At 41.3% G+C, this 27,062-nt stretch overlaps 1 protein-coding gene across 3 annotated transcripts in view; it reads right to left on the reverse strand.

Annotated features, from left to right (window-relative positions):
- The window catches only part of LOC125450854 (protein WWC2-like), a 249,715-nt gene that overhangs the window by 73,813 nt on the left and 148,840 nt on the right, over positions 1–27,062 (reverse strand). For all 3 annotated transcript variants that reach the window (XM_059644856.1, XM_059644855.1, XM_059644854.1), the window contains 5 exons: positions 17,947–18,023; positions 16,431–16,510; positions 11,136–11,265; positions 9,300–9,446; positions 2,396–2,469 (listed from right to left, as the gene is read on the reverse strand). In XM_059644856.1, the coding sequence (XP_059500839.1) occupies positions 2,396–2,469; positions 9,300–9,446; positions 11,136–11,265; positions 16,431–16,510; positions 17,947–18,023 (508 nt within the window). The remainder of the gene's footprint in view (positions 1–2,395; positions 2,470–9,299; positions 9,447–11,135; positions 11,266–16,430; positions 16,511–17,946; positions 18,024–27,062) is intronic.

A 27,062-nucleotide genomic window follows, 5' to 3' on the forward strand; every position in this document is an offset into this window, starting at 1 on the left:
AATGAAGTAGAAATTCTCAGCAATGTCAGAGTGGGAGTCCTGGAGATTAGCGTAAGTTGTCAAAGCGATGAGCACATCACTGGAGCCAATCTGCATATTTAACAGAGACCTTGTTCACTTGGAGTCTGTGTCCTTGTCCCCGCAATTGCAGCTAGTCAGACCAGGGTAGGAAAACAGTGGCTAAATCTCTCACTCTGTTTTAACCAGCAAGTGTAGGGATGAGGAAGTAGAGAGATAGACTCTTAAAATTCGATGGAATATGCACCACAGAAATATCTCAATATAAAACATTAGATATAAGTAATTAAAATTTAAAGTATGACAGAACTTAAAGTAAAAAGTTTCTCCTAAGTCTATTCCTTTACATATATTGCTTTTTTTGTAAGATGAATCCTTACTGTCAATCTATAACAGATTGGCTGCCACCATTGTCTTTCCTGGCAGGGCCCTACGGGGCCTGTTTGATCTCGAGTGTTAGAGGAAAACTACTTGGTGTTCAAAGGAGAGGGTGTTGGTTAAATCATATGGCTCAGCGACTAGCTGGCAATGCACAATAATGCTCTCAGCATGAGTTCAATTCTCGTACCAGCTGACTCCCTGAGGTTACTGTGAAGGACTCTCCTTCGCAACTGCTCCCCTAGTCCGAGGTATGGTAACTTTCAGATTAAGCCACCAGAGCTGTTTCTCCTTAAGATAACAGCAGCACAATGCTAACTATGGCCTGGTAGGGCTGTAGTTACTTTACCTAATCTCATGAGAAGAGGCTCTCCTCTCAAATGAGGTGGTATTATACTGCAGAATGGCAATTAGGTATACGTTACATTGGTATAAAAGACATTCTAACTGAGCCAATGAGGGAGACCTCAACATTAGGTTACACTCCTTTAAGATCCATAGCTGCTTCCCTGTCCAAATCCACGTCACATCATCAGTTTGAGCAATGCTTCATGCACTCCTCAGTATTAACTGTTTCAGACTCTTACACCTTTAAACAGCATGCATTGTATATATTTATATACAGTTCTTCTGCAAGAGATAAAACTTTTATTATACAATGCAACTATTTTTGCACAATTAAAGCTCGAGACATTATTTTGCATTAAATAATCTGCCATAAATGTGTATTAACTCTTTTATTTCACATTGTGCGAAGTTCTTCACCTAAAATGTTCTGTGGTTACTACAAATTGACAGAAGCTGATGCAAAAACTAAAATTATGGAGAATCAGGTTAAATAGAGTCCAATAAACAAGTTTACCATGTGTGAATCATTCCACTGGAACAAACTACAGAGTATAACCTTCGAAATTGCGTCTCGCTGCACCATTTTTTTTGCATTACGGTATATTGTTGTTTTGTATCTCACTACAGTGAGGTGCTCTCTTATTGTTTACTTCTACCAGAAGAATTTTCCTGCCACAGACACAAGGTCATGTACAGGGAGTGTTACCCACACTTGAATTAATCCCATCTTGTCTCTGGTACTGTAGCTTCAAGCCTCATTCAGATGAGACAGTGAGGTTCTGAAGTAGGGTCACCGAACCCCAAAACATTAACCCCGATTTCTCTTCACAGGCGCTGCCATATCTTCTGAGCCTTTCCAGCAATTTCAGTTTTTGTTTGAGACAAAGGATTTCTCCCTTTTCAAACCCTGAAGTCAAAAAGGTCGACGTACAGTCATGACAAATTGCTCAGAGCCAAAATATAAGTCTGACATACGCAAAGCAATTTTCACAGCTGCAGAAATAATTGCATGGTGCAATAAAATCTCACCTTTTGCAAAAGCTGTATATATAAAGAACAAAACTAACAGGGGCTCTATCTTTCATGTTCTGTCTTAGCTAAAATGTTAATTCTTAAATTTTTATGCTATCCAATTGAAATATTTCTGTTGCCCATCAGACTTTATTTCAGGAGAATACTCCTCCACCCACTCACCAGCTTGGCAGACAACATGGAGTGGAAGACTAACCCACTGCTAATCCCACACGATCTGGCAAGCGACAATTTTAAATTATAACACCTACCAAAAGTCACAGGGTCCTCATCGAATATGCAGATTGGCTTCAAGCATGTGCACAGCAATTTGGGGGTTTCCGCTAATCCTCCTGGACACTCATTCTAAAATTGCTGGACATTGATACCACGTTACAGAGAGTAGAATCTTTCTACCCCTAGACTGTGCATGGGAAAGCTAGACGTTGTCATTAATCGACTGTTTTGTAATGCCAACTTCAGTTTGAGTCAAAGGAACCAAATTCTAAAAGATTTTACCGATATCTACCGATGGAAATTGGAAAAGAAACTCCCCCCTTCCACACTGATTCTTCCGGTGACAGACTACGCAACAAAAAATGTACAAAACAGTAAAATTCATCATCTAAGGAATATCTACCTTCTCTTTGCCTCTTCATACTGAAGACTCAACCTGACTTTTTCAGCCAGATTGGCTCGGCTCCTTGGACCAAACTAGAAAAGAAAATTTAAATAAAATTTGGTGACATATTCTTAAGATTCTTTCTCTCTTTAATGACATGAGTTTTTTTTGAAAGAATACTCAAAGCAATTGCGCAATACAAGGCATGAAGCAGCTTGTAGGCATGTTTCAAGATTTTCGAAACAGAATTGTTTGCTGCGATCAAATTCCAAGTCAAGTCAATAAATGTTAATCGCTGATACGGTGACTGGTTTCCAAGGTGTGCCCATTTTCACGTGGCATGGCCAATAAAACATTATACCTTCATAAGAGGGATAGCAAACATCCTGGCAGCAGCTATGGATGTGGGAAGATGGTGAGGCTGACATAGGATTCACTGGGGCATTGGTTCAGTTGTATTCATGAATTTCAGGCTGTCAATCCCTTACCCATCATATTCACTCACTCACAGGATCCCTCCATTCTGTTTCTCATCGGTAATGTTTCAAAGAGAATAAATTTGAACAGATAACCAGACATCTGTTTTTATTTCCAGATGGCATTATTAGGAATGCTTAACTGATTCCAAGGCCCAAAATTAACTCAACCTGATAGGAAACATTGACACAGCCTGCAAAGGAATACTAGCTTTCTCTGATTGATCTCCTTATTAACTTATAATAACATGATCTTCCTTTGAAAAGATTTTTTTCAATGCCGTTGTGCTTATTTATATAAATAACAGGGTGGGAAGTGGATTCAAGCTTTTAGAAGTTGGTATAAAGAACACAGTATTTGATGACCGCTTTGTGAGAAGATTAAAGAGCCAATATATTCAAAGGGAATATTAAAGGGTTGTCTTTTCTCACCACTCAGGAATAGGAGTCTGCCACAACTCCTGCGCATTGGCTTGACCCATAGTTTTCAACAAAACAGGTCCATCATCATCAAAACTGGTGGGTTTTGCTGGAGTTGGTGGGGTGTTGAAATAGCCTCCCCTGCAATGGGGCTAGCCACGGCTGGAATGCAGCCTGTGGGTTCACTTGATATCTTAACTTATTCCTCTCTGGCACAAAACTGTCAGATACAGGAAACCAGATGGTAATCCTGAGATTTGGCTCAAGTACATCATTTCTAAAGACCTGCTGGTCCAACTTGATGCTTCAAAAGTCCAAGCTTATCGTTAGTTTGAAGTGTTAACGTCAGGCTTTGACAAGCCAAATGAAGGTTGCTGGTTAATCACCCAATAGTAGTAAGTCATTCAAATCCAGTCTACTGACTAAATGGGCTACAGATATCCCATTTTCCCACTGCTGGATTTGTTAGCAAATGAGGTAGATGGAGAAACAAATGCACACACATGGGTTACCAATGGCTTTTTAACCCTGTGGACATTGTAGAACAAACAGCTTCCCCTGACTAGTCAACAGAAAGACTGTTTATAACTATTAGTTCCAAGCTAAATAGTTCATAACTACTTCTAGTAATTTATTATTTGTAAACTAGGTCACATAACATACAGTATTTTCAAGTAAGTAAGTAGTGAGTTGCAAAGTAATTGCATTTCCACTTTTGGGTTAAGAAGCCTCTTCACTTTTGGCCAAACAGTCACAATGAGAACATGATAAAGGCAACTGGGGTCAATATGATCTGAAGCTGGCAAACATCACATGAACTAAGAGTCCTTGAGGGACTGGCCTTAAAGCGATTAAAACTTCTACTCAATTAGCATTCCAGTGAATAAAATATCAGATCATGTCTCAAATCTATGCCCTAAGCTGTTTACTCTGAAGCTTGACCCACACATGACTCGGATTTATCGTCATATGCTTACAATGCCATCAGCAAATGCTCCAGTGATCAGATAGCAAGTCCTAATTGTAGTGAAAATGCAAACATGACTCGAGGGAACATGTTGCTCAGACCGCTTTCTGAAGAAATTAAATTCATACATAATTGGATAACAAGTGAGGGAAAACTACCTCCAATCTACAATGAACATTTAGTGTGCCAAATGGATTGGAGTGTCAGCAGAGTGTGCCTGTCAGAAAAAATATAAGCAACACTGAAGTCCTCATGGGGCTTGTTCCAGCACAGGGTTCCAAAGAGACCAGCAGCGCTTGAGTGACTTATACTTCACGTACAGACATGGGGTCAGGGCTGGCAGTCTCTTCATCTGCAAGGTATTACAGCCCTGGTGCATTCTGTTCTCGTATAAAGTTGTGAATTTGTCATATTTTCCAGATAGGCTCACAGAAAGAACATCAGGAGCAGGCTCAGTAGGGCTGATTTCATCTCTCCCAGCCTAAGGATGCTGAAGCCAGTATTCCCATGTTCCGGTGATTAACTACATCTGTACAAACTACAAATTTAGAACATTATTCATTTTCTAAAACGGCACTCTTTCTGGAAGCTTGAGAGTTACACAGCCTGCTAAAATTAACTGAATGGACTGTCAGGAAACATCTGCTAAGATACCGAGTTTGAGTTATAAGGAGAGTGTGAACACGCTGGAGCTTTCTTCTCGAAGACTGAGCATCGAAGACTGAGGGGTGACCTTATAGAATTTTATAAAATCATGAGGGGCATGGATAGGGTGAATAGCCAAGGTCTTTTTCCAAGGGTACTGAGAGGCGAAGGATTTAAACGGGACGTAAGGGGCAAGTTATTCACACAGAGGGTGGTGCACATATGGAATGAGCTGTCAAAGGAAGGTTGGTACAGTTACAACATTTAAAAGGCATCTGGATGGGTACATGAATAGAAAGGGTTTAGAGGGATATGGGCCAAGTGCTGGCAAATGGGATTAGGTCAGATTGGGATGCTCGGCTGGTGTGGTTGAGTTGGATCGAAGGGTCTGTATCCGTGCTCTATAACTCTATGTTCAACTTAATTAGTGGATCCAATTGTGCACAGTACGTGTAAAAGAAGAGGGTCAGGAGATCAGACCTGTAAATCATGACTAATGGAGAGGTACAGCTGGAAGGAGATGTTTTGGGATTTTTCCAATAACAATTTATATTTATGTTGTACTAAAACATCCTCCAAGGTGCTCACAGTGAAGTTACCATTCACAGTATTTAACCCTGAAGTGCAGACAGCTATTAAGTCAGGTAACTCAAAATGATAAACTGATAGGTTTGAAGCAGGAACATAAAGGAAGGCAAGGACAAGAGGCAGGGAAGCAATCCCAGAGTTCAGGGTCTTGGTATCTACAGTCAGTGGTGGATGAATGAAAATCTGGGATATGCAATAAAACAAATTGGAGGAGTGCAGGTATCTCAGTAGGGCGAAGGGCTGTAGGAGGTTGCAGAGATAAGAGAAATTCAAAGGGTGCTGGGAAAACCTAATCAAAGGCTTTGGGACAATCACTGGTTGCGAAAAGACAGCATGAGACTTTCTTACTAGTTAACAAGACTATAATAAATCTAATTTATCACAAAATATAATTGATGAGAATTAATAAAGAAAGATCTGTCATATGGAGAGTAGATAGAAAGTAAAACTTCCTGCCAGAAAATGCCAATGGCAGTCTAGTCTATCAAGCATTTTAAGCGGGCAATAGATAATTATTTGAGAAGAGGAAAAAATAAGCAGCATGAGAAGTGAGCAGGAAAATTAAATGTGATTCAGAGGTTCATGGAAAGCCCTGTTGAGTTTTAAAGATTGAATAGCCTGTTTGTGTGCTATCACAGATGGAGGAGTAGGCCATTCAGCCCATTGAGCCTGTTCTCTGTTCTGCCATTCAAAATGAGATCACAGCTGGTCATTCACCGCAGTTCGATTTTCCCACACCATCTGCACATCTCTTTACCTCATAGGTGTGTAGAAATCTGTCAATCTCCACATTATTGATTAAGCTTTCACAGCCCTCTGGGCTGGAGAATTTAATGTTCTGTGATTCAGTTACAGTATGCCAAGGGCTAATTGCTGCTATATTACTAAAGCTGGGAGACTGAATCAGGATCAACTAGAAGGCAATCACAGAATCTCTACAGTATGGAATCAGACCATTCGGCCCACCGAGTGTGCACTGGCCCTCTGAAGAGCATCTCACCCAATCCCTGTAACCCTGCATTTCCCATGGTTATCTAGCCTGCACACTATGGGCAATTTAGTATGGTCAATCTCCCTAACTTGCACACCTTTGGACTCTGAAAGGAAACCCACACAGATACAGGGAGAATGCGTCGCCTGAGGGTGGAATCGAACCCGGGTCCCTGGCGCTACGAGGCAGCAGTACTAACCACCGTGCCACCCCAAATCAGAAGAAGACATCAGATGAAATACTTTTGAACATACAAATTAGGAGCAGAAATAAGCCATTCGGCCCATTGAGCCTGGTCTGTCTTTCAATAATGATACGGCTGATCTGATTATGGCCTCATTTCCACAATCTTGGCCAGCCTTGATACAGTTTGACTTCCTTGTTAGTTAAGAACTGTCCAGTAGTAAAATGACCAATTAAGAGATTTAAGGAACCTAAAAAAAACTTAACTGTGATTTGATTAGGCAACATTGCAACCCAGAGAAAATTTCAGATGTCAAATTAATTTGTTTGAACTGATTACTATCCCCGACTTGAACAAATTTCATAATGCAACATAAAGCAAAGCAATGATCAGGACTGAGAATTAGCACATTATGAACTAGAACAATGGAAGTGTGAAACATTTAAAGGCTGACTGACTGATGAGGATGTTAATGCTCAGGTAAAAAATATGATAATTTGCGTCAACACTTCTGTGAGCACAGCATTTTATAATCACATAAGATTGAGTGTGTTGCGTCCAAACAATTCTAGTTCTGTACTAACAACCCTTCAGTTCAAAACGCAGCAGACTGTGCAATCAAATTCTATAAATCTGAGAAACTGGTGGTCAGCATCAGGAAAATAGGCATTGAAAACTGTCAGTGATAATGGGAACTGCAGATGCTGGAGAATCCAAGATAACAAAGTGTGGAGCTGGATGAACACAGCAGGCCCAGCAGCACCTCAGGAGCAAAAAAGCTGACGTTTCGGGCCTAGACCCTTCATCAGACAGCGCTTGTGCTCCTGAGATGCTGCTGAGCCTGCTGTGTTCATCCAGCTCCACACATTGAAAACTATCAGATTGTGATTAAACAAACCAGTACTTGCTACCTCTATACGTGACCCCAGTCTTACATTATAGGACTGACTTGCATTATCCTCACAAAGGACAGATCGGCAATTAATGCCAAGTGGGGAAAGGTGTACTGAGGACAAGAAATACCAGGGACAAGGCCAATTCCGTGCTGGAAGAACCACCCTGGGGCCAAGAAAACAAAACCCATGCTGGAAAAGCATGTCAAGGTTAGGGATCAAGAAAAGAATAGATCCAGGGGCAGAATAATGTCTCTCAGAGAGCAGTTCTCAATGAGCAGATCGGATAAATGGCAGTTCTCATCAGGCAGTCCCCAAAGAGCAGCCTTTATTGAGCAGACTTCACCAGACAAATGGAAGAATGAGCCACAAGGAGAGGAGGAAAAGTGAGGGAGGAGTTACCTAACACTGTGCTTGGAGAGCAGGAAGCTACTTTGTTGAGAATGAAACATTCTGTGCTGACAGCCTATTTGTCCTCTGGTATCTGCGAACAATCCCCAATTATCACAGTGCATGCTTTCATATCTAAACTGCTGCTTCTTAACAAATGTAACAAACTACCAGAAAACTGCAACACATGCTCAGTGGCCTATACTCAGTAACTGTGACCATGAACCCCTAGATTAATATCTATTCAATCGGTTTCTCTCTCCACATATGTCACCGGACTAGCTGAAATCTTCCATCATTTTCTGCTTTGGTTTCAGTCTTGACAATTCTCCCTGTCTTATAGCTGTGACTCGAAATTATGTTGGCCTTAACCTCTCCCTCATACAGTTCCTTGGTCATGGGCAACTTGAATGTTGCTCCAAAAGGAGACATTCTGTCAAAGTTTTTTTATCTTGAACTCATCAGAACACATGCATGATTGCCAAGTTTTAAAAGCAATGACAATTTATACAAAGTAAGGAACAGGGGGCTATGGTTCTTAAGTAGATTTGTAGCTTGGGTTGTGGATGTTGTGGTTGGATGGCTCACCGAGCTGGTTCGTTAGCTGGGGCATGATGCCAACTCTAGTATGATCTTTTATGGTTTCCTCTCATTCACCTACTTGACAGATGTGAAGTTTCTAACCCATTGTTTTACATTGCTTGAAAGCCAGCAGGAAGGGTCTAGACCCGAAACAACAGCTTTTCTGCTCCTAAGATCCTGCTTGGCCTGCTGTGTTCATCCAGCCCCACACTTTGTTATCTAGGAACTTTGACAAGTATGCTGACTTTAATCAATACAATTAGAGACAAAGAAATGACAGATGCTGGAATACAACGCAGTAAAACAGGAGGCTGGAAGAACACAGCAAGCCGGGTAGCATCTGGAGGAAAGGAACAGTCAATGTTTCAGGTATTATCCTTCTTCAGGACTGGATGTGGGAGTAGGGGGAGCTACAGAGAAAGAGAGAGGGATGGGAGGGCGCTGGAGGTGGAATGGTGGTGAAAGGTGGGCACTGGCAGTAGGTACGACCTGGTTGGTCGATTGGAGAGAGGAATCCAGTTGGTGGCTGGAAGGGAGGGTCAGAAGGTGGAATGGAAGGGAGGAGATGGGACTGGAAGGGGAGCTGGGGGATGGGTGGGAAGGTTATTTGAAATTGGAGAACTCATTGTTGAGTTCACCAGGCTGTCGGGTGGCCAGATGGAAGATAATGTTTTGTTCTTCAAATGTGCGTTGTGAGTCACTGCTACACTGGAGGAAGCTGACGATGGACATGTCGGAGGGGGAGTGGGACGGGGAGTTGAAATCACCAGAGGGACAACTACTTACATCACCAGTGATGTCTGTCTGTGAGCCTGCATCTAGGCATTGCCTGGAGGTAGAGAGGTGTGAATTGGTTCGATTGGAGAACAAATCTGACTCGAAGGTTCCCACACTCTGGCTGGAAAGGAATCGATCCTTTAGTTTTGCAAGACTCTACAAAGGAAGAATCAAAGAATGGAAAAGTTTTACTGAGGACATTCACAAAAACAATATTTGATAAAATAGTTCAGTTGAGCACTGTTATAAACAACAATGTTTACAGGGCAACTTTGTTTTAAAATGCTTCCTTTTGGAATTTCTTTTCCCCTTTATTGCCCAGAGGCAGTTATGAGTCAACCACATTGCTGAGGGTCTGGAGTTACGTGTAGGCCAGACCAGGTCAGGGTGGCAGCTTCCTTCCCTCAAGGGCATTAGTGAACTAGATGGGGTTTTTTTCCTGGAAATGAATGCATGGCCATCATTAAACTCTTAATTTCAGACTTTTATTGAATTCAAATCCCATCAGCTGCCATGGCAAGGTTTGAACCCAGATCCCAAGAACATTGCCTGGGTCTCTGGATTAACAGCCCAGCATTAATACCACCAGGCTATTGTCTCCCCTTGCCCTTGTCAAGCAATTTCATCTCCAAGTCACTCACCATTCTGACCTGGATATATATTGCTATCCCTTCACTGTTGCTGGGTCAAAATCCTGAAGCTCCCTTCCTTTCAGCATTGGGCTGTACCAACAGTAAATGGATTGCAACAGTTCAAGAAGGCACATTCTGCAGGGCAGGTAGGCATGGGGAATAAGCATTGGCACAGCCAGCTATGCCCATGCCCAATGTATGAATATCAAAAAAAAACTTCCAGAAATAAGATGGACAGTTTTGGCCTATACTTCAATTGCCTTAGCTATTTAATACATAAGTACTTTATTTGTAGTTTGGTGCATTTGTTTCCTGCTAAATGATGTTTGTTGTAGTTGAATTTAGTTTGTTTGCTATGGTAAAAATCTTAAAACATTCAATTATTCTTTGGATTTTTCCATCTGTTGCTGGTGAATACATTTCTTTTAAAAGTTATTAGTCTCTGTGTGGATTGATGAGAATGGCAAGATGTTCTATCATGTCTCTAGACTCAGTGGATTTCCTGTATCATACAGGGTTTCTATCCAGTCTAGGTCCAGCAGGAATATTTTGTTGAAGGTAAAGGAGTATTTCCCTTTATCTTGTGCTTTCCCTTCAGCCCATCTCTATAGGCACCCAAGAGGAAGAAAGTACATAAGGAAACCTGATGCAAGGGCCTGGGAAGTTTCTGCATAGTATAAAGAATTTCAGGGGTATCCTAGAAATTTGGAGGAATTATCAGGATTTTCTATGTGCCGCACTCCACAATGGTATCCGACCTTGAGGTCTAAAAGGCTCAGAAACTCCAATCCCTGGAACATATCCTCATGCATGTTCTGGGGAGATATTTTGTAGTGAAGCAAGTACATTCAACATTGTACAGTGATAATGGGAACTGCAGATGCTGGAGAATCCAAGACAATAAAATGTGAGGCTGGATGAACACAGCAGGCCCAGCAGCATCTCAGGACCACAAAAGCTGTGCTCCTGAGATGCTGCTGGGCCTGCTGTGTTCATCCAGCCTCACATTTTATTGCGTTCAACATTGTTTCTGTTCTCAAGGATGATCTTAGAGAGGTAGACGATTTAGGCAAGTGAGAGGAACAATAGATAACGGACAATATATGCTCAAGCAAAAGGCAAAAGTTTACAGCTTCTAGTAAATGGCAGTTTCCAGTAAATGACACAAAACATAAATTTCAATTTACAAGTCTATTTTAAACCCCTCCTGTACCTGCATCAGATCCTGTTTCTCTTTCTCACCAGTACTGATGGCCTTCTTGATGGTTTTCAGCTCACTTAAGATGGCTTTGGCCTCTTTCAGCTCATAACTGCTCTGTCCTCCAGACATCTTTCGATCAATTCTACAGTGGGATAAAGAGAAAGATGGATTGAAGTTCTGAAAAGTAGATGAACAAGTGTGAATAAGGTTAAAGATTCATCTCCTCCATGCACCAGTTTAAGCATTATGGCTAATACGAACACATGAGCAAGGAACAAGAAGGAGGCCATTCGGCCCTTTGAGCCTGCTCCACCATTCGATGAGGTCATGGTTAATCAGATTCTGATCTCAATGCTTCAGTGTTGCATATCTCTGATAATCTTTCAGCCTCTTCATAATCAGGAATCTGTCAGACTCTGCCTTAAAAAATATTTAAAGATTCCACAGGCACGGTCTTTTCAGGAATTCCAAAGAGTCTGTTTAAATTGGTGCCTCCTTATTTCCTAGATTCTCCCACAGTCTCCAATTTCAACATCCACCAAGTCAAGTCCCCTCAGGATCTCCCTTATATATTTCAACTCAGTCATCTCTGACTCTTTTAAACCCTAGGCGGTAAAGAACCTAGCCTTTCCTCATAAGGTAATCCACTCACTGCAACTGTTAGTCTGGTATACCTTCACTGAGCTGCTTCTAATACATTCATGTCTGTCTACACTAATTTGGTGCAGTCATTAAAATATTAATTTGAGAACTTATCAATAAATTAAGTCATCTGATCGTTTAACTAATGTGGGTGATAATGTCAATTGACGATTTTCAAAATACACCAAACACTCCAATACTGAGAAAGCCAATCATAGATTGTCATTTCAGTATGCTGTAAGAAAGGTCTTCACCAAGAATCACTCAGGCTCAATTTGTTTCAGAAGTTTAATTAAGAAAATGCTTGTTGCTTTTTGAAGGAACTATTAAATATATTGTTGAGACTTTGACAGCAATGCTGATTCAAGATTGGTGTGACTATAATGAGATTCAAGCACACCAGGTGTGAAATGGACACAATGACCAAATGGAAGTGATGCCGCAGGTTTTCTTGATTGCTACGGTGGTCCAGTGACAAAGCATTTTTAAAGCAGAGATCCTTTCAGAGGTTGCAAATATACACAGGACAGTTCCTGGTATTTCCCTAACCCCTGCATTCTTTTGCAGAAAAATAAAACAAACAGTAGAGAGATGTCCAAGATTTTCTGCTATTCAGGAATTTACACCCGCTGGGCTTTAAGGACATTGAGACAAGAACGAGCTGTTCATTGTCCTGCACCCCTGCCCCACCATCCTGTTTGATTTGATCGTGACTGACCTGTTTCTTAGTTTATAAGCTAACATTTGTGACTCCATCCACACCATCTATGTTTTCTTGTGCCTGTCTGCATGCGTATAGGGGTTTAAGAAGGGGTACGGTGTAATTCAGAGGGTTATAAGCTTTGTTTGTTTGTGGTTAGAACTGATTTAATTGTAATAAACCGTAGTGTCTTGTTGAGAATAGAGGAACAGGAGTGGGCCATTTAGCTGTGTTCTGTCAGTGAGTACAATAATGGTTTATTGAAAACTTCAATGCCTTTTCTCATAGAATCCCTACAGTGTGGAAACAGGCCCTTTGGGCCAACTAGTCCACACCGACCCTCAGAGAATCCCAGCCAGACCCAACTGCCGATAACCCATCCATCTATACACCCCTGAACACTGCAGGCACTTTAGCACGGCCAATCCACCTATCCTGCGCACGTTTGGACTGTGGGAGGAAACCGGAGCACCCGGAGGAAACCCACGCAGACACGGGGAGAATGTGCAAACTCCACACAGACAGATGCCTGAGCGTGGAATCGAACCCGGGTCCCTCGTGCTGTGAGGCTGCAGTGCTAACCACTGAAATTTACCCAGACTATTTCCATAATCAAAAATTTATTCATCTTTACTTCAAATGTACTCGGACACTGAGCTTTCAAAAAATTCAGAACAGACAAAGGAAAAGAATTTCTCCTCATCATGCTCCTAAATGGCAATCCCTTATTTTTAAAGCATGCGCCCTGGTTTTAGACTCATCAACCAGAAGAAACATCTTAGCTGCATTGACTACCAATTTGAATGCTTTGTACGGTCCAATGAAATCACATCACCTGGTCAGCTTTTACTATTAACCTTAGTTTGCCAGGCAAGTACATTAGACATTCTGAGGAATGTGATAAAGTTTTTAATGTTTGTGAAGACCCCCCCCAATTGCTGAAGTTGTGGTATTAGTGCACTTTCCCATGTGCATAGTTACACGAGAGAGACAGGCCACTGTGGTGAGATAAGAAGCAATTGGTTCTCATGCAACTGTTCCCAAGCCTAGGTCAGCATCAGGGAGGCAAGGGGAGAAATAAGACTCACTACATCAGGGAATTACTCAGCTGTTCCAGAGCTGAGCGCCCCAATAAACAGATCCTTCTGGTGGCAGTGAGAACTCTTAAATGGAAGGTTCCTTTACCTTTATGGGAAAAGTACATTCAGGTTTTGACCTGGTGGGGTACACACTGTGCTCAATATCGATCACCACAGAATAGGTGTGTACTTTTGCTCAGTGCAGACTTGATGGGCTGAAGGGCCTTTTTCTGTGCTGCAGACCTCTATGACTCTAAGTTGGAACTGTTCTCCTTGGAGAGAAGAAATCTGAGAGGAGTTCAGCCAGACTTTTTCAAAATCATCATACAGTAGATAGTGAAAAAGTGTCCAATTTGTAAGAGGATCAAGAACAGGAGGGCATGGATGTATTTGGGTTACAGTGATTTGCAAAAAAAGCAAGGGTAATATGAGAAAAAATGTTTTTTATCAGTGATTACTCAGGGTATGGATCATACTGTCTGGAAATATCACGGAGGCAACTTCAACTGAGGCATGCAAGAGGGGATTGGATGATTACTTTGAATAAATTAACATATATGGGTATGTGGAAAATGCAGGAAATTAGCATGAGGAAATGATGGTTATATCCAGAACTTGCACAGGCATGTTGGACTGAATAGCTTCCTTCTGCACCACAGACTTCAATTCTACGGGTAATCTGGCACTCTAGAACTCAAATCTCACAACTCTCTGAGCATTCTTAGAAAAGAAAGTTTCAAGCACTTATTCCCCAATTAGGTAGAATCAAAAATGCAGCGGTAACTTTCAGAGTTGGAAGACAGTGGATGGTAATGTGAGGACTCTTTGTGGTTACAAATTGGTTGGTTTTGCAATAACTTTAAGCGTTAAGTGTACTGCAAAAAAAACTTGACCTGCCAAAAAGCTCACACAGCTGCCCATTGTTTCCCTGTGGTATTTTGTTGACAATTACTCAAACATACTTTGGATTCCAATCAAACTTGCCAGTGAGTAAACCATTTCTGACAATACAGCATTGTTAGAGAAATATAATAGAAGCAATCTGCCTCACTAAACTTTAACCAGCTCATACTTTATTGTCACAATCCTATTGCAGTTCTTCATTGCAGTTCTTCATTGTTAATGCCAAATTTTCATTTTGTCCCAGTTTTAATTCCTGGAACCAAGCGACCACCTCCTCATTTGCTGATTTTAAGGCAATTAGTCTGCAGCTTAATCCATAAAAGGATGCTTCTGGATCACCTGCAGCATTGTTTTGTCCTCCCAAGGACAGTCACAGTTTCCCAGCAGCCCAAAACAAGCCAAAAAAGTCACACTTCTGCAGGCCATTCAATTAGCTCAGTGCAATTTCAATATTTCAAATGTATATCATTACTGCTATGAGGACATGGGTGCAGTCATTTTGCTGGTTGCTCATGTAGGAGGAATGTAGAGTGGGAGGGGACATACAGACAGGGCAACGCAGTCACTCTACATTGTGCATTTTAGCTCGATTAATCAGAAAAACATATTGGCTGTCACACAATAAAATCTGGAGATAGAGGTGTAATCAAAAAACAAAAAACAGGGAACAGGTGGATTTTTAATCATACACTGACCATACACTGATTCCCTCGAAGGACTCTAGCTAACAACAGCTGGCTCATTGGGTTAACTGTGGACCCATCTGACTGTTCCAATGATTTAGCTGGACGTCTAAGGTCATGCAGCAATGCCTGAAGAAGAGTCAGAAATTCTCCTGGTGTTGTGGTAAAAATGTTCCTTCAGTCAGCACCCTTTAAACTAAATTACCTGGTCATTCATCTGATGGCTACTAATGACGATCTGGTTATCGTACTCACTTGGGCAAGACCAGGGCTGACATGCAAAATAAGGTATTGTGTCTGAAGATCATATGGATACTTTGGAGGGTTGTAATTAAGTTCTCTGTAAATGATTGTTATTCACTAACGCCCAGATAGCTGTGCCCCCAAGTTATCTAACTGAAAGATAGTAAAGTGTAAATGCTATGATTTATTTTCAAATGTTAACATATCAATCAAATGAAAAAGACTACCTTATTTCAATGAGGCTGGGTTGAGCTTTTTCCTCACCAGCGTTCCGGGGAAATAATGATGCACAGATGTAGCAGGACATGATGAGATCTGTGCTCTGGGTTGAATTTTCAGCATAGACTCCACTTTCAGACACTATGTTGATCTGCTACAATTCTGTGTTTGTTTCAATATAAATAGCTCAAGATTTTAACACGCTAAACTAGAAGTAGCAATCTCAATTTATAGCTAACCCCAGGACACTCGTCTAGATAATTATAATCACTACATTGCAATTCCAATATCAATTTGCATTACACAAAATCCTTTCAAATACTTGAAGTTTCTAATCTCTGTTATTATCATTAAGAAAATAGACTCTATAGGGGTCAAATGTGATGCTAGTTTGTCATGAAATGGGGCATCAAATCTAAATTCACATTGGCCTAAAAAAAGTTTTTTCAATGGAAAGTATGCAAAAAATTGCCAAGTTAATTTATGGTATTTTGGCTTTTAAAACATACAAGGAGGTTTTTGTGAAATATGTAGTACTCTATTTTGAAGTAACTTTTCCCTGTGTTCAGTTTTAAATTCCTCTATTCTTGAGATGAATGAGGGCAGGACTCAAATGTCTCAAGTGATATTTCTCCCCAGAGGACTGCCCTGTGTGCTTGGCCTTCTTATGGTTAAAAAGTCACTAAGTAGGGAATTCTGTGAAAACCTGTAGAGCTTTGCCACACAAAAATTTTAGCATATCAGCTTCGAGGTTTTGTTTTTGTGTTTATAATGGCTTAAGTTAAGTTACAGCTTTAGATATACATAAATTGCTTTAAGTCTGACATGAGGAACTTACTCCTGTAGTGTTTCAAACCCTTGCTCTTTGTACAACAGCTCTTGTTTCATCTGGGAAAGTTCTCTTTTCAGCTTGTTTACCTGTAAAGGAACAAATTATAAAAGCAAAATGTTTTAACTGAAGGATAAACACAAGGTGTATCAATCTTTCTGTAGACACAAACATGGCTTCCAAATTATGACAACCCTGACACTGTTATGAACAAGAACAACCATCTTTCTCAAAAGGGCCGAAAGAGCCAACAGAATACCTCAAGATATCCTTGCTGCTAAAAGTCCCATGTGTTGCACTGACATACAAAACTCTGCCAAAAAACTCAGTCCATCAAAATATAATACACGCATACAATTGGGGAGGTACTGGTTGAATGATATTATCACAAGACTATTAATCCAGAGGCCCAGGTATTGTTCTGGGGGCCGGGGTTTGAATCCCACCATGGCAGATGGCATAATTTGAACTGAATTTTAAAAAAAAAATCTATGACTAAAAGTCTAACCATGGCCATAAAGCCATTGTCAGTTCTTGGGAAAAAAACCCATCTGGTTCACTAATATCCTTTAGGGAGGGTTAGTCCAGACTCACAGCAATGTGGTTTACTCTAAACTGCCCTCTGGGTAATTAAAGTTGGGCAATAAATGTCGGCCTAGCCAGTGATGCCCTGATTCCATGAATGAATTATTTTAAAAAATGATCAAAATATATTTTGGGTACATTGGCTGGACCCTTCAGGAAATAATCCTCGTAGGTTACACGATTTGGAGTTTTGGATCTAAAAGATTTGCAGTTCTACTTCTGATTAAGGGTATGGGAGAGAAAGGCAGGAAAAGGGAATTGAGGTTTATTTCTGCTCCTACATCTAAAAGTCTCCTGATCTGTACTTGAGTCAATTGTGGCTATCCTTGTGAAATGCAGGATTGCTTATAACTTAACCCAGTACGATTAAGTTAGTCTGATTTCTTTCTTCAAATGTATTTGTTAGGCCATTTGTTTTCAATGTGTTAAGACCTCAGTAATTCAAAGTAAAGATTCTGGAATCAAGCATTTTAAATATTTTTATGACAGCACAATTCCCAGTAATTCTCAGTTTGTATAGATGATTCAGCTTAAGTTATATTGTGAACATAACATAGACAAGCACACATCTCACTTTTGTAGGTGTTTGAAGCAGCTGGCCAGTACCCTGGCTTTAATCATATCTCTGTCTGTGCCAATACAAATTGACTCAAAACTATACAAAGCCCCACTATGATGCATGTGGAACTCCTTGAGCACATATATTCCTGGGAGATCTTCAACCTTTTGGGAAACAGGTGAGAAGTATTTGGCGATTTGATGGAATATCTCAGGTTACTGAAACTAACAAAGCCAAAGCAAGCCACTGAAGTATTTTTGAATGTTAGCCTACAAACCATCAGGCAAAATAATTAAATAACTAGGTTTGAAATGGCTGCTTCACAACTCGTCAGTGAGACCTCCGGTCAAATCAAATTTCTTCAGCATCTGTTATTCTTACCCGGACCTTTGTGGTTGATATTTCTGCCTTGAGGATATCAGGATCATACTTTGTGCTTGATGAAGATCCTGAGAACACTGCAAAAGAAACAGCGAAAACAAATTTAAAATTGTTACTTGACTCCGCAGTTTTAACTTAGCAGTAGGACACTTGATTTCACAAATCTGCGATAACCACTGTCAAAGTAAGTGACAAGAAGATCAAAGCTGGAGGCCATAGGTGCCAAGAAGTGGTAACCCATAGAAAATGGAAGGACAATGTGTCAACCAGCACAAGCTGAAGCACAACACCAGCTACGAGTGCTGGTGCTCAAATATAGAACATAGAACATAGAACATTACAGCACAGTACAGGCCCTTCGGCCCTTGATGTTGTGCCGACCTGTCATACCGATCTCAAGCCCATCTAACCTACACTATTCCACGTACGTCCATATGCTTATCCAATGACGACTTAAATGTACCTAAAGTTGGCGAATCTACTACTGTTGCAGGCAAAGCGTTCCATTCCCTTACTACTCTCTGAGTAAACAGCTGTGACAGCTGTGAACAAATATAATAAAGAAAAATGTTCCACAGTTGGACAACACTCCCATTTTGATCTTAAAAGCTGGCATTATTTCAAATAAGTATCGGTAACATTGATGGTACATGGATGACTTGGCTTGCTTGGAAGAACAATGAAGCATCTGAACTGAATTCCTCCCTAATACAGAAACACAGGAGCCAAATTAAGCTATTCAACCCATGAGACCTCCCTGCCATTCAGTAATATCATGGCTGATTGAACACTCCAATGCCTTTTACTCAACCCTTCTCCATAACCCTGTCTGCCCCGGTAATCAGAAATCTATCAGTCTCTACCTTAAACAGATTCAAAGACTGAGCCTCCCCAGCCCTTTAAGGTAGAGGATTCAACAGGTTCACAACTCATTGAGCAAAATAATTTCTCCTCATTGCCATTCTTAGTGGTATGCTCCTAATTTTAAATTTTGCCCCCTAGTTTTAGACTCCCAACCAGGGGAAACATCTTATCTGGATCCATCAAGTCTATCTTTTAAAGTATTTTGACAGTTTTAATACAGTCACTTCTCAATCTTCAAAACTCTACGGGCTCAGTTTTCTAATCTCTCTTCTTAGAACTCTCCCAACATCCCAGGAACAAGTTTGGTCAAAATTTGTTGCACTCCCTCTATGGCAGTAATATCTTCCCTGTCATAACACTATAAGAGTATAGGATTTAGGACAGAATTGGCCCATCGAGTCTGTTCTACCATTTGATCAAGCTGATGTGCTTCTCAACCTAAAGTCTCCTGCCTGCTTTCCATAACCCTTGATCCCCTGACCAATCAAGAACCTATCCAGCTCTGTCTTAAATATACACAAGGACTTTGTCTCCACAGCCTTCTGTGGGAATGATTTCCACAGATTAACCACCCTCCAGCTGAAGAAGTTCGACCGCATCCCAGTTCTAAAAAGCCATCCCTTCAATCTGAGGCTGTGCCCTCAGAAGCTAGTCTCTGCTACTACTGGAAATATCAGCTCCACATCCATTCTATCCAGGTTTCTCAATATTCTGTAAGTTTCAATGAGATTCTCTATTATCCTTCTAAAATCCGACAAATACACACCCAGATTCCTCAACCACATATGATAAGTCCTTCATCCCCGGTATCGTTATTGTAAACCTCCTCTTGGCTCCTTTCAAGGCCAGCATATCTTCCATTAAATGAGGAGCCCAAAACTGCTCACAATATTTCAAACACAGTTTGACCACAGCCTTATAAAGCGTCAGCTCTTGTATTCTAACTCAGTTTGAAATGAATGTGAACATTGCATTTGCCTTCCCAACAGCCCACTGAACCTGCACTTTAACCCCATCAGAATCCTAAACCAGGACTGCTAAGTCTCTTTACGCTTCTGATTTCCGAAGCCCTTCTCTATTTGGAAAATAGCCTATGCCACTAATCCTCCTACCAATGTGCGTAATCTAACACATTCCCATATTGTATTCCATCCGCCATTTCTTTGCCCATTCTCCTAGGAGAACAAAACAGCGCACAATTTTCCAGATGTAATCTGAGCAAGCCCTGACACAATTGAAGCAAGAGTTCACAACTCCTGTACTCAAATCATCTTGTCAAGGAGGCTAACATTCCATCAGCCTTGCTACAATTGCATATTCGCTTCCAATGGCCTATTGACAAGGACACCTAGGTCCCATTGTACATGTTCACTTTCCAAACTCTTACTATTTCAGAAATACTCTGCACATTTGCTTGTTGGAAACACAGCCAAAAGGCAACAAATCATCTTCAGCAGTCTAACGTCACTTTGCAGGGTAAATAAAAGGGCTCTTTAGTTTATCAAGTCCCATGATACTTTAAGTGTGTGCTTTGAGCAGGTATTAACAAAAAATCCACGTACAGCAACAGCAGTAACAACAATGCTGATGGATGACTCACATCACGAATAAGGTATTCTCCAAATAAAAGATAAAAAATGGTGAAGAAGAAAGAAAGAATTGATGGAGACCAAATTGAGAATGTCATGGCCACATAGGTCAGAAATTGTTTTCTCATTCTCTGTTCTCATGCATTTTTCAATGCTCTATCTGAGTGTAACAAAGTAGATGGTGGATGAACTTTCAGGCGTGGAGTCTGGTTTTCAAATGTGTACACTTTCTTTTTCCTCTCTACCAACTGTTTGCCTCTCTTGATATTGCAGGCTCCTTGATTCAGTAGAGGCCAATTGGCACCAGTCTCCCAATGACTATCACTGATGGTAAAGTATTTCGAAACAGCTGGCACACAACCATGGCAAGTCCTGGCCTCACCCAACGCCCACACATGCATATCCCCCTCCACCCTCACTATACACATAGGTCTGGATGGAGACCTGCACTGAGGATCATCAGTAATTACATGAGAGATTACTGTGGCTTTCTATATAATTTAGAAGAATTGGGTTAGTAGTGAAGAGGTACAACAAGCAGATATGTCCTTAGGAAGACTGTCTTAAACCCAGGAAATTGAAATAATAATTTGCTTCGGCAACATTTAAACTTTGGACCAGTTCAGTTGTCTTGGCTGTAGTTCTGACCTAGCTTTCTGAATCAGAAAATCCAACAAATAATCTGAGAAAAAATATAAACAACATAGATCTATATCCCTCTGCAGACTTCCAGTGTCCTCTGCACACTTTGCTGTACCACTCATTTTAGTGTCATCTGCAAACTTTGACACATTACACTTGGTAACTTTCCCTAAATCATCTATGTACATTGAAAACAATTTGCAGTCCCAATGCTGATTCCTGAGGCACATCACTAGCCACTGATCACCAACCAGAAAAACACACATTTATCCTTACTCTTTGCTTTCTGTTTGCTAACCAATCATCTATTCATGCAAATACATTACCAGTAACGTCATGCACCTTTATCTTTTGTGCAGTACCTTGTTGAATGCCTTCTGGAAATCCAGATATACTATATCCACCGGTTCCCTATTGTCCTCTACACTTGTAATGTCCGCAAAGAACTCCAATTAATTAGTTAAACATGACCTGCCTTTCATGAAGCCATGCTACGTCTGCCCGCTGGGACAATTTCTATTCAGATGCTTGGCTGTTTCTTCCTTGATTATAGATTCAAGTATTCTCCCCATTGCAGAAATTAATAAGTGCCTATAGCTACTCGCCTTTTGTCTCCCTCCATTTTTAAACAGTGGCATCACTTTTGTGGTTTTCCAATCTGCCAGAATCACCTCAGAGTCTAGTGAATATTGATAAATTACCACCAGCGCATTTGCTATTTCCCCAGCCAACTCATTTAGTACACTGGGATACATTCCATAGGGCTAGGAGATCTGAGATAACAAAGAGTGGAGCTGGATGAACGCAGCAGGCCAAGCAGCATCTTAGGAGATCTGTCCATTTTTAGCCCCATTAGCTTACTCAACACTACCTCTTTAGTGATAATGATCAATTCTAAGTCCTCACCTACCATAGTTTCCTTGTCATCAATTATTAGTATGTCATTTGTGCCTTCCAATATGAAGACCAACACAAAATGCCTGTTCGACGCCTTGGCTATTTCATTTCCCATTATTAAATCTCCCTTCTCATCCTCTAAAGGACCAATACTTACCTGAGCCACTCTTTCTCATTTTATGTACGTGTAGAAATATTTGCTATCTGTTTCTATGTTGAGCTAGTTTACACTCATATTCTACCTTAGCTTTCATCATAGATTTTTTCATGGCCTTCTGTTGGCCTTTAAAGTTTTCCTAATCCTCTAGTTTCTCACTAATCTTTGCCAGTTTGTATTTGCTTTCAAGGTGACATCCGTCTATATTTCCTTAGTTTTCCATGGCTGATTATCCATTTTCCTCCAGCCCTTCCTTTTCACTGAAGTCTGAAAGTGTGAGTCATCAGGACATTCTACATGATATCTTAGTCTCCTTAAAATAAACACAGGGATCTCCAATTCTACATCACACCTCTCTTCACTTCCATTCTCCCAAACTTTGTAACTCAAAAGGAATTTTACTGTGAAACTCTTCAATAACAGCAATTACTAAAGGCACAACTGTTGCTTTGTTTCCCTCAACTTATTTCCAGCCTCTTTAGTGTTTATTTCGTCCATTAGCAGGGATAGTCAGGACAGAGGTTCCCCAGCCTGGGATGAAATCAGGGGAAGGGGAAACCCAGTTTTGGTGCAGAACAGGTTGTGATGATTTTGTTTTTGGGAGCTGATTAACTGACTACAGTCGGCCCTGCTGGCCTATTAAGGATATCAAGCTACCCCTAAGGGCCACTAAGTCCAATCAGGGATTGGGCAGCTCAGCAGCATCACCTACAGCACTGAGTGGTGTTCACAGTTAGGGAAGTGGCTGAAGGATGTTGGAGTATCTGGTGAGCACGCGAACCCAAAATTATATGGTAACAAGGAAATATTGTGTCACTGGTCACAGGTTCTGTGGGTCCTTGTGTAGCTGATAAGCCTGATGGCAGTCCCATTTCTCCAATGACACATTTGGTGGCTGTTTCTGGGAATCAGAAGTGATTCTTGGCCTTGAGATCATTCGCGTTCCTTTCTCTGGTTCCTGTTATGTACTTCCCCTTGCCAAATTATGTTCTTGAACAATCAGGTACCTTCACACAGGAGGTTCCCCTAAATTGGTTTCTTCTGAATGACAGTCTTCCAGGCATCAACATCTATGTTGCATTGCTTGAGGGAAGACTTCTGGAAATCTCTGAAAAGTTTTCGTTGCCCTCTTCTCATGTGAACGCCTTCCTTGAGTTGGGCGAAAATGATTTGGATTGATAGTTGAAACTCAGATATCCGAACCATGTGGCCAGTCCAGTGCAGTTGGTTTCAGATATCATTACTTCAATGCCGGTGCTATTAGCTGCTTCAAGGACACTGATGTTAGTACACCTGAAAATCTATTTTAACAGCACTGATGTCAATGTTATTTGGAAGGCATCTGCCCACTGCGTAGACGATTATCGGAGGATATAACATGATGATGAATTCTTCACATGAAGAATAGCATGCTCTATCAAAGTATAGTACAGGCCACATCACTAACCAGTCTGTCAGCACATTGTCTCAGAGGGAGGATATTATTACAAACGCAATTGTGATATTAATTTCATCATCCTATTAGGTCAGAAGTGAAGTAGTATGTGGATAATTACACAATCTTCAGATCTATTTGTAATCCTTCAATAATGAAGCAATCCATGGTGATATGCAAAGGATCACTGAAAACATCTGGCTTGAGTTGATAATTGGCAGATGATAGTGGGACTATGCAACTCTCAATAGGACACAGCCTAACTAACTACTCCTGACATTCAATTCCCCATCATATTGCTTAAAAGCAATTGATCGCAATTATGTGTTCCAGATAATGTATTCAGTGCTTTTCATCAGCATCCAGTTGCCAATGCAAGCTTCAAAAACAGAATCCCATTTTGTTCCTGAAGCACTGTGAGTGATGTGTTCTTGCTTCAAGGAATGAAATGCAATCTGCACCTTCCGACACAGCAGTGAGAGCAGGATCAAATTGTAATTTCAATATCAATCAACAAGCCACATAGAATTCTATTACCAACAGACTAATGTGTCTCTTTTCCACTGAGAATAATGGATCACTTCAAGGAATGTAACTCAGGAATTTTATTATCAACTGGAGACTCATAAAACATACTTACACAGGCCATCTTGAGAAAGCAGAAACTGATGGGATTTGAATTAACTCAAGACTCTGATAATTTTTCAATGGTTTACAACACAGAATCACAGATCTATTACAGTGCAGAGGAGTCCATTTGGCCCATACTTGGTCATCTTTATATTTCCTCTGTAAGAATTGTTGTTTCAGTGTAAGTATAGTTAACAGGCCATTTCCACCAAATGCAACACAGGAACAATTTCAATATAAGCATTTGGGAAATTCTAATTCTGGCAAGTATTCTCCCATTTTAGGTCAAAATGTTCTGTTGAGTAAGATTTGTTGCTTTTGGCACTTTTGTCACACAATTTTGCACTCTTCATCTCATTATTTATGCAATAATTGGCACCTTTCTTGGTGAATCATGAGGCCAGAGTGGTGGCAGTGCTCGCCATTACAGGCCCTTTCAGCTTTCGAACTTCTGGCTCCATACTTAAAGGCCAGCTACACACAATTTCATATGCTGCTAGCCAAGAACTGTTCCTCACATTTCACTACCCAAACCTCAAAATTCAACACAAGGCCCAAAGGAAAGGCAAGTTCTCTGACTGTTTCATGGAACAGGACCTGGAGGTATTGGTGGATAGGGTGGTGGATAGCAATGTTGTCTTTTTGTTTCAGCGTAGCATCGCAGGAGGTCATGTTGTCAACAGGACCCTCAGCCAGGTCTGAACCATCTCCCACACTTCCACCCTCACCCTTTCTCTTCCCTCCCGCAACAGCAATAGGGTTCCCCTTATCGTCACCTACCATCCCACCAGCATCCGTATCCAGAAGAAGATCAGGTGCCATTTCCATCACCTCCAGTGAGATGCCACCACATATATCCCTCCCATCCCTTGTCTGCCTTCTGCAGGGACCGTTCCCTCCAGGACACCGTGGTCCACAGTTCCATCATCCTCAGCACCTCCCCACAGTCCTACAGCACCTTCCCCTGTAACCGGCGAAAGTGGAACACTTGCCCATTTGCCTCCTCCCTCCCCACTATCCAAGGGCCCAAACATATCTTCCAGGTGAAGCAACACTTCCCCTGCAGTTCCCAGAATCTAATCTACTGCATTCGCTGCTCACAATGTGGTCTCCTGTACATTAGGGAAACAGAGCATAGACTTGGTGACTGCTTCACGGATCATCTACGTTCCGCTCGCAAAAAATACCCTGAACTACCTGTTGCCTGCCACGTTAATGCACCACCCTGCTCCCAGGCCAACATCTCTGTCTCTGGCTTGTTGCAGTGTTCCAGCAAAGTCCAACACAAGCTGAAAGAACAACACCTCAGTTTCCGCTTGGGGACCCTACAGCCCTCAGGACTCAATATTGAGTTCAATAATTTTAGGGCCTAAACTTTCCCATGTCCCAGCCCCTGCCCGACACACCGGGCCTTGTTATCGCATAAAAATCGCAAGAACTGTGGATGCTGTAAATCAGGAACAAAAACAAAATTGCTGAAGAAGCCCAGCAGGTCTGGCAGCCTGTGAAGGAAAAAACAGAGCTAACGTTTTTGGTCCAGTGACCCTTCTTGTTTCTTGTTACCACATAGCCTGCCATTACACACCCCCTGTTGTTAGTCACTAACAGTCCCCATTAACAACTACTCACCCTCCCAGCCTGATCGTTAGCAACTCCTTTGTCTGTCCAACTGTCTTTCTCTCTCTTTGGGCTCTATCCCATCGTTTCCTCCCTACCCCACCCACCTCCCTATTTTCTGCATATAAACTGATGTTTTCCCAGCCACCATCAGTTCTGAGGAAGGGTCACTGGACCTGAAACTGTTTTCTGCTCCACAGACACTGTCAGACCTGCTGAGCTTTTCCAGCAACTTTGTGTTTGTGTCAATTCTAAAATATATGGATCAGGATTTTACCGTTTGAGTTGGGAGTCTGGTGTTGGGTTTAAAAGCAGCCTTCAGGTAATTGGGCTTCACTGCTTTTCAATGAGTTAAATTAGCTCCCCAAAATGTACTGCTGATCCCAGTCCAGCCTCTCGCAAAATGATTCAGGGACTGAACTGTATCAGATAACTGAGGGTGCATACATGAGGATCAATGGTCGGCACAACATTGTGGGCTGAAGGGCCTGTTCTGTGCTGTACTGTTCTCTGTTCTATGTTCTATGTTCTATGCTTGCCCAGAATTACACACCCACCTTTGGCCCTGCTTCCACCTTGGAGTGAATATCTTGTCTATGAAATCTGCTAAACAGTCTTAGTTCAAGATAGCCAGATTTCTTTCCATCAAACTTTTGATCACTAGCTACACAATGTTGCTGAGTATTGACTATAACCATAGAATTTAAATCCCTGGTTTGGAAATTTTAACACGTAATTGGTTTTTCTGAAATCCCATGGGACATAACAAGGAATATCCAAGGTGGTTACTTAAATTCACTCCAACATTTCATAATAATCATTTCAAACATTCCAGCGATTAAGCCTAAAAGACGGGCATTCCCTCTTTGCTCCTGTATGCCCCTCTCTCCTGTTTTAGGGCCTTTCTTAAAATCTACTTCACTGACTAGAACTTGGTCAATTTTCCCCTTGTTTCTTACCTTGGCCACGCCACTTTTTTTTTGGATTCGCATTTCTCTGGGCACCTTGGGATATTTTCCTATGAGGTATTTTCCCTATACTACTGAGCATGGAAACAGACCCTTCAGTCCAACTTGTTCATGCCAACCAGGTTTCCTGAACTGATATGTTGCAGGATTGTAGGAAATGCTGTGCGGAAATGAAGTACTGGCTGAGGGACCTGTCGTTTATAACAAGACCATGTGGACCTTAGATATTGTTTTTCATTGAAAGGACTTCCATGGCTTCAATTTAGAACTTCTTGAATTTTCCTGCACTTTACAAAAAATTCCTGAGAGATTGCAAG

The sequence above is a fragment of the Stegostoma tigrinum genome, chromosome 3 (assembly GCF_030684315.1).
Source record: "Stegostoma tigrinum isolate sSteTig4 chromosome 3, sSteTig4.hap1, whole genome shotgun sequence".
Classification (NCBI taxonomy): Eukaryota; Metazoa; Chordata; class Chondrichthyes; order Orectolobiformes; family Stegostomatidae; genus Stegostoma; species Stegostoma tigrinum.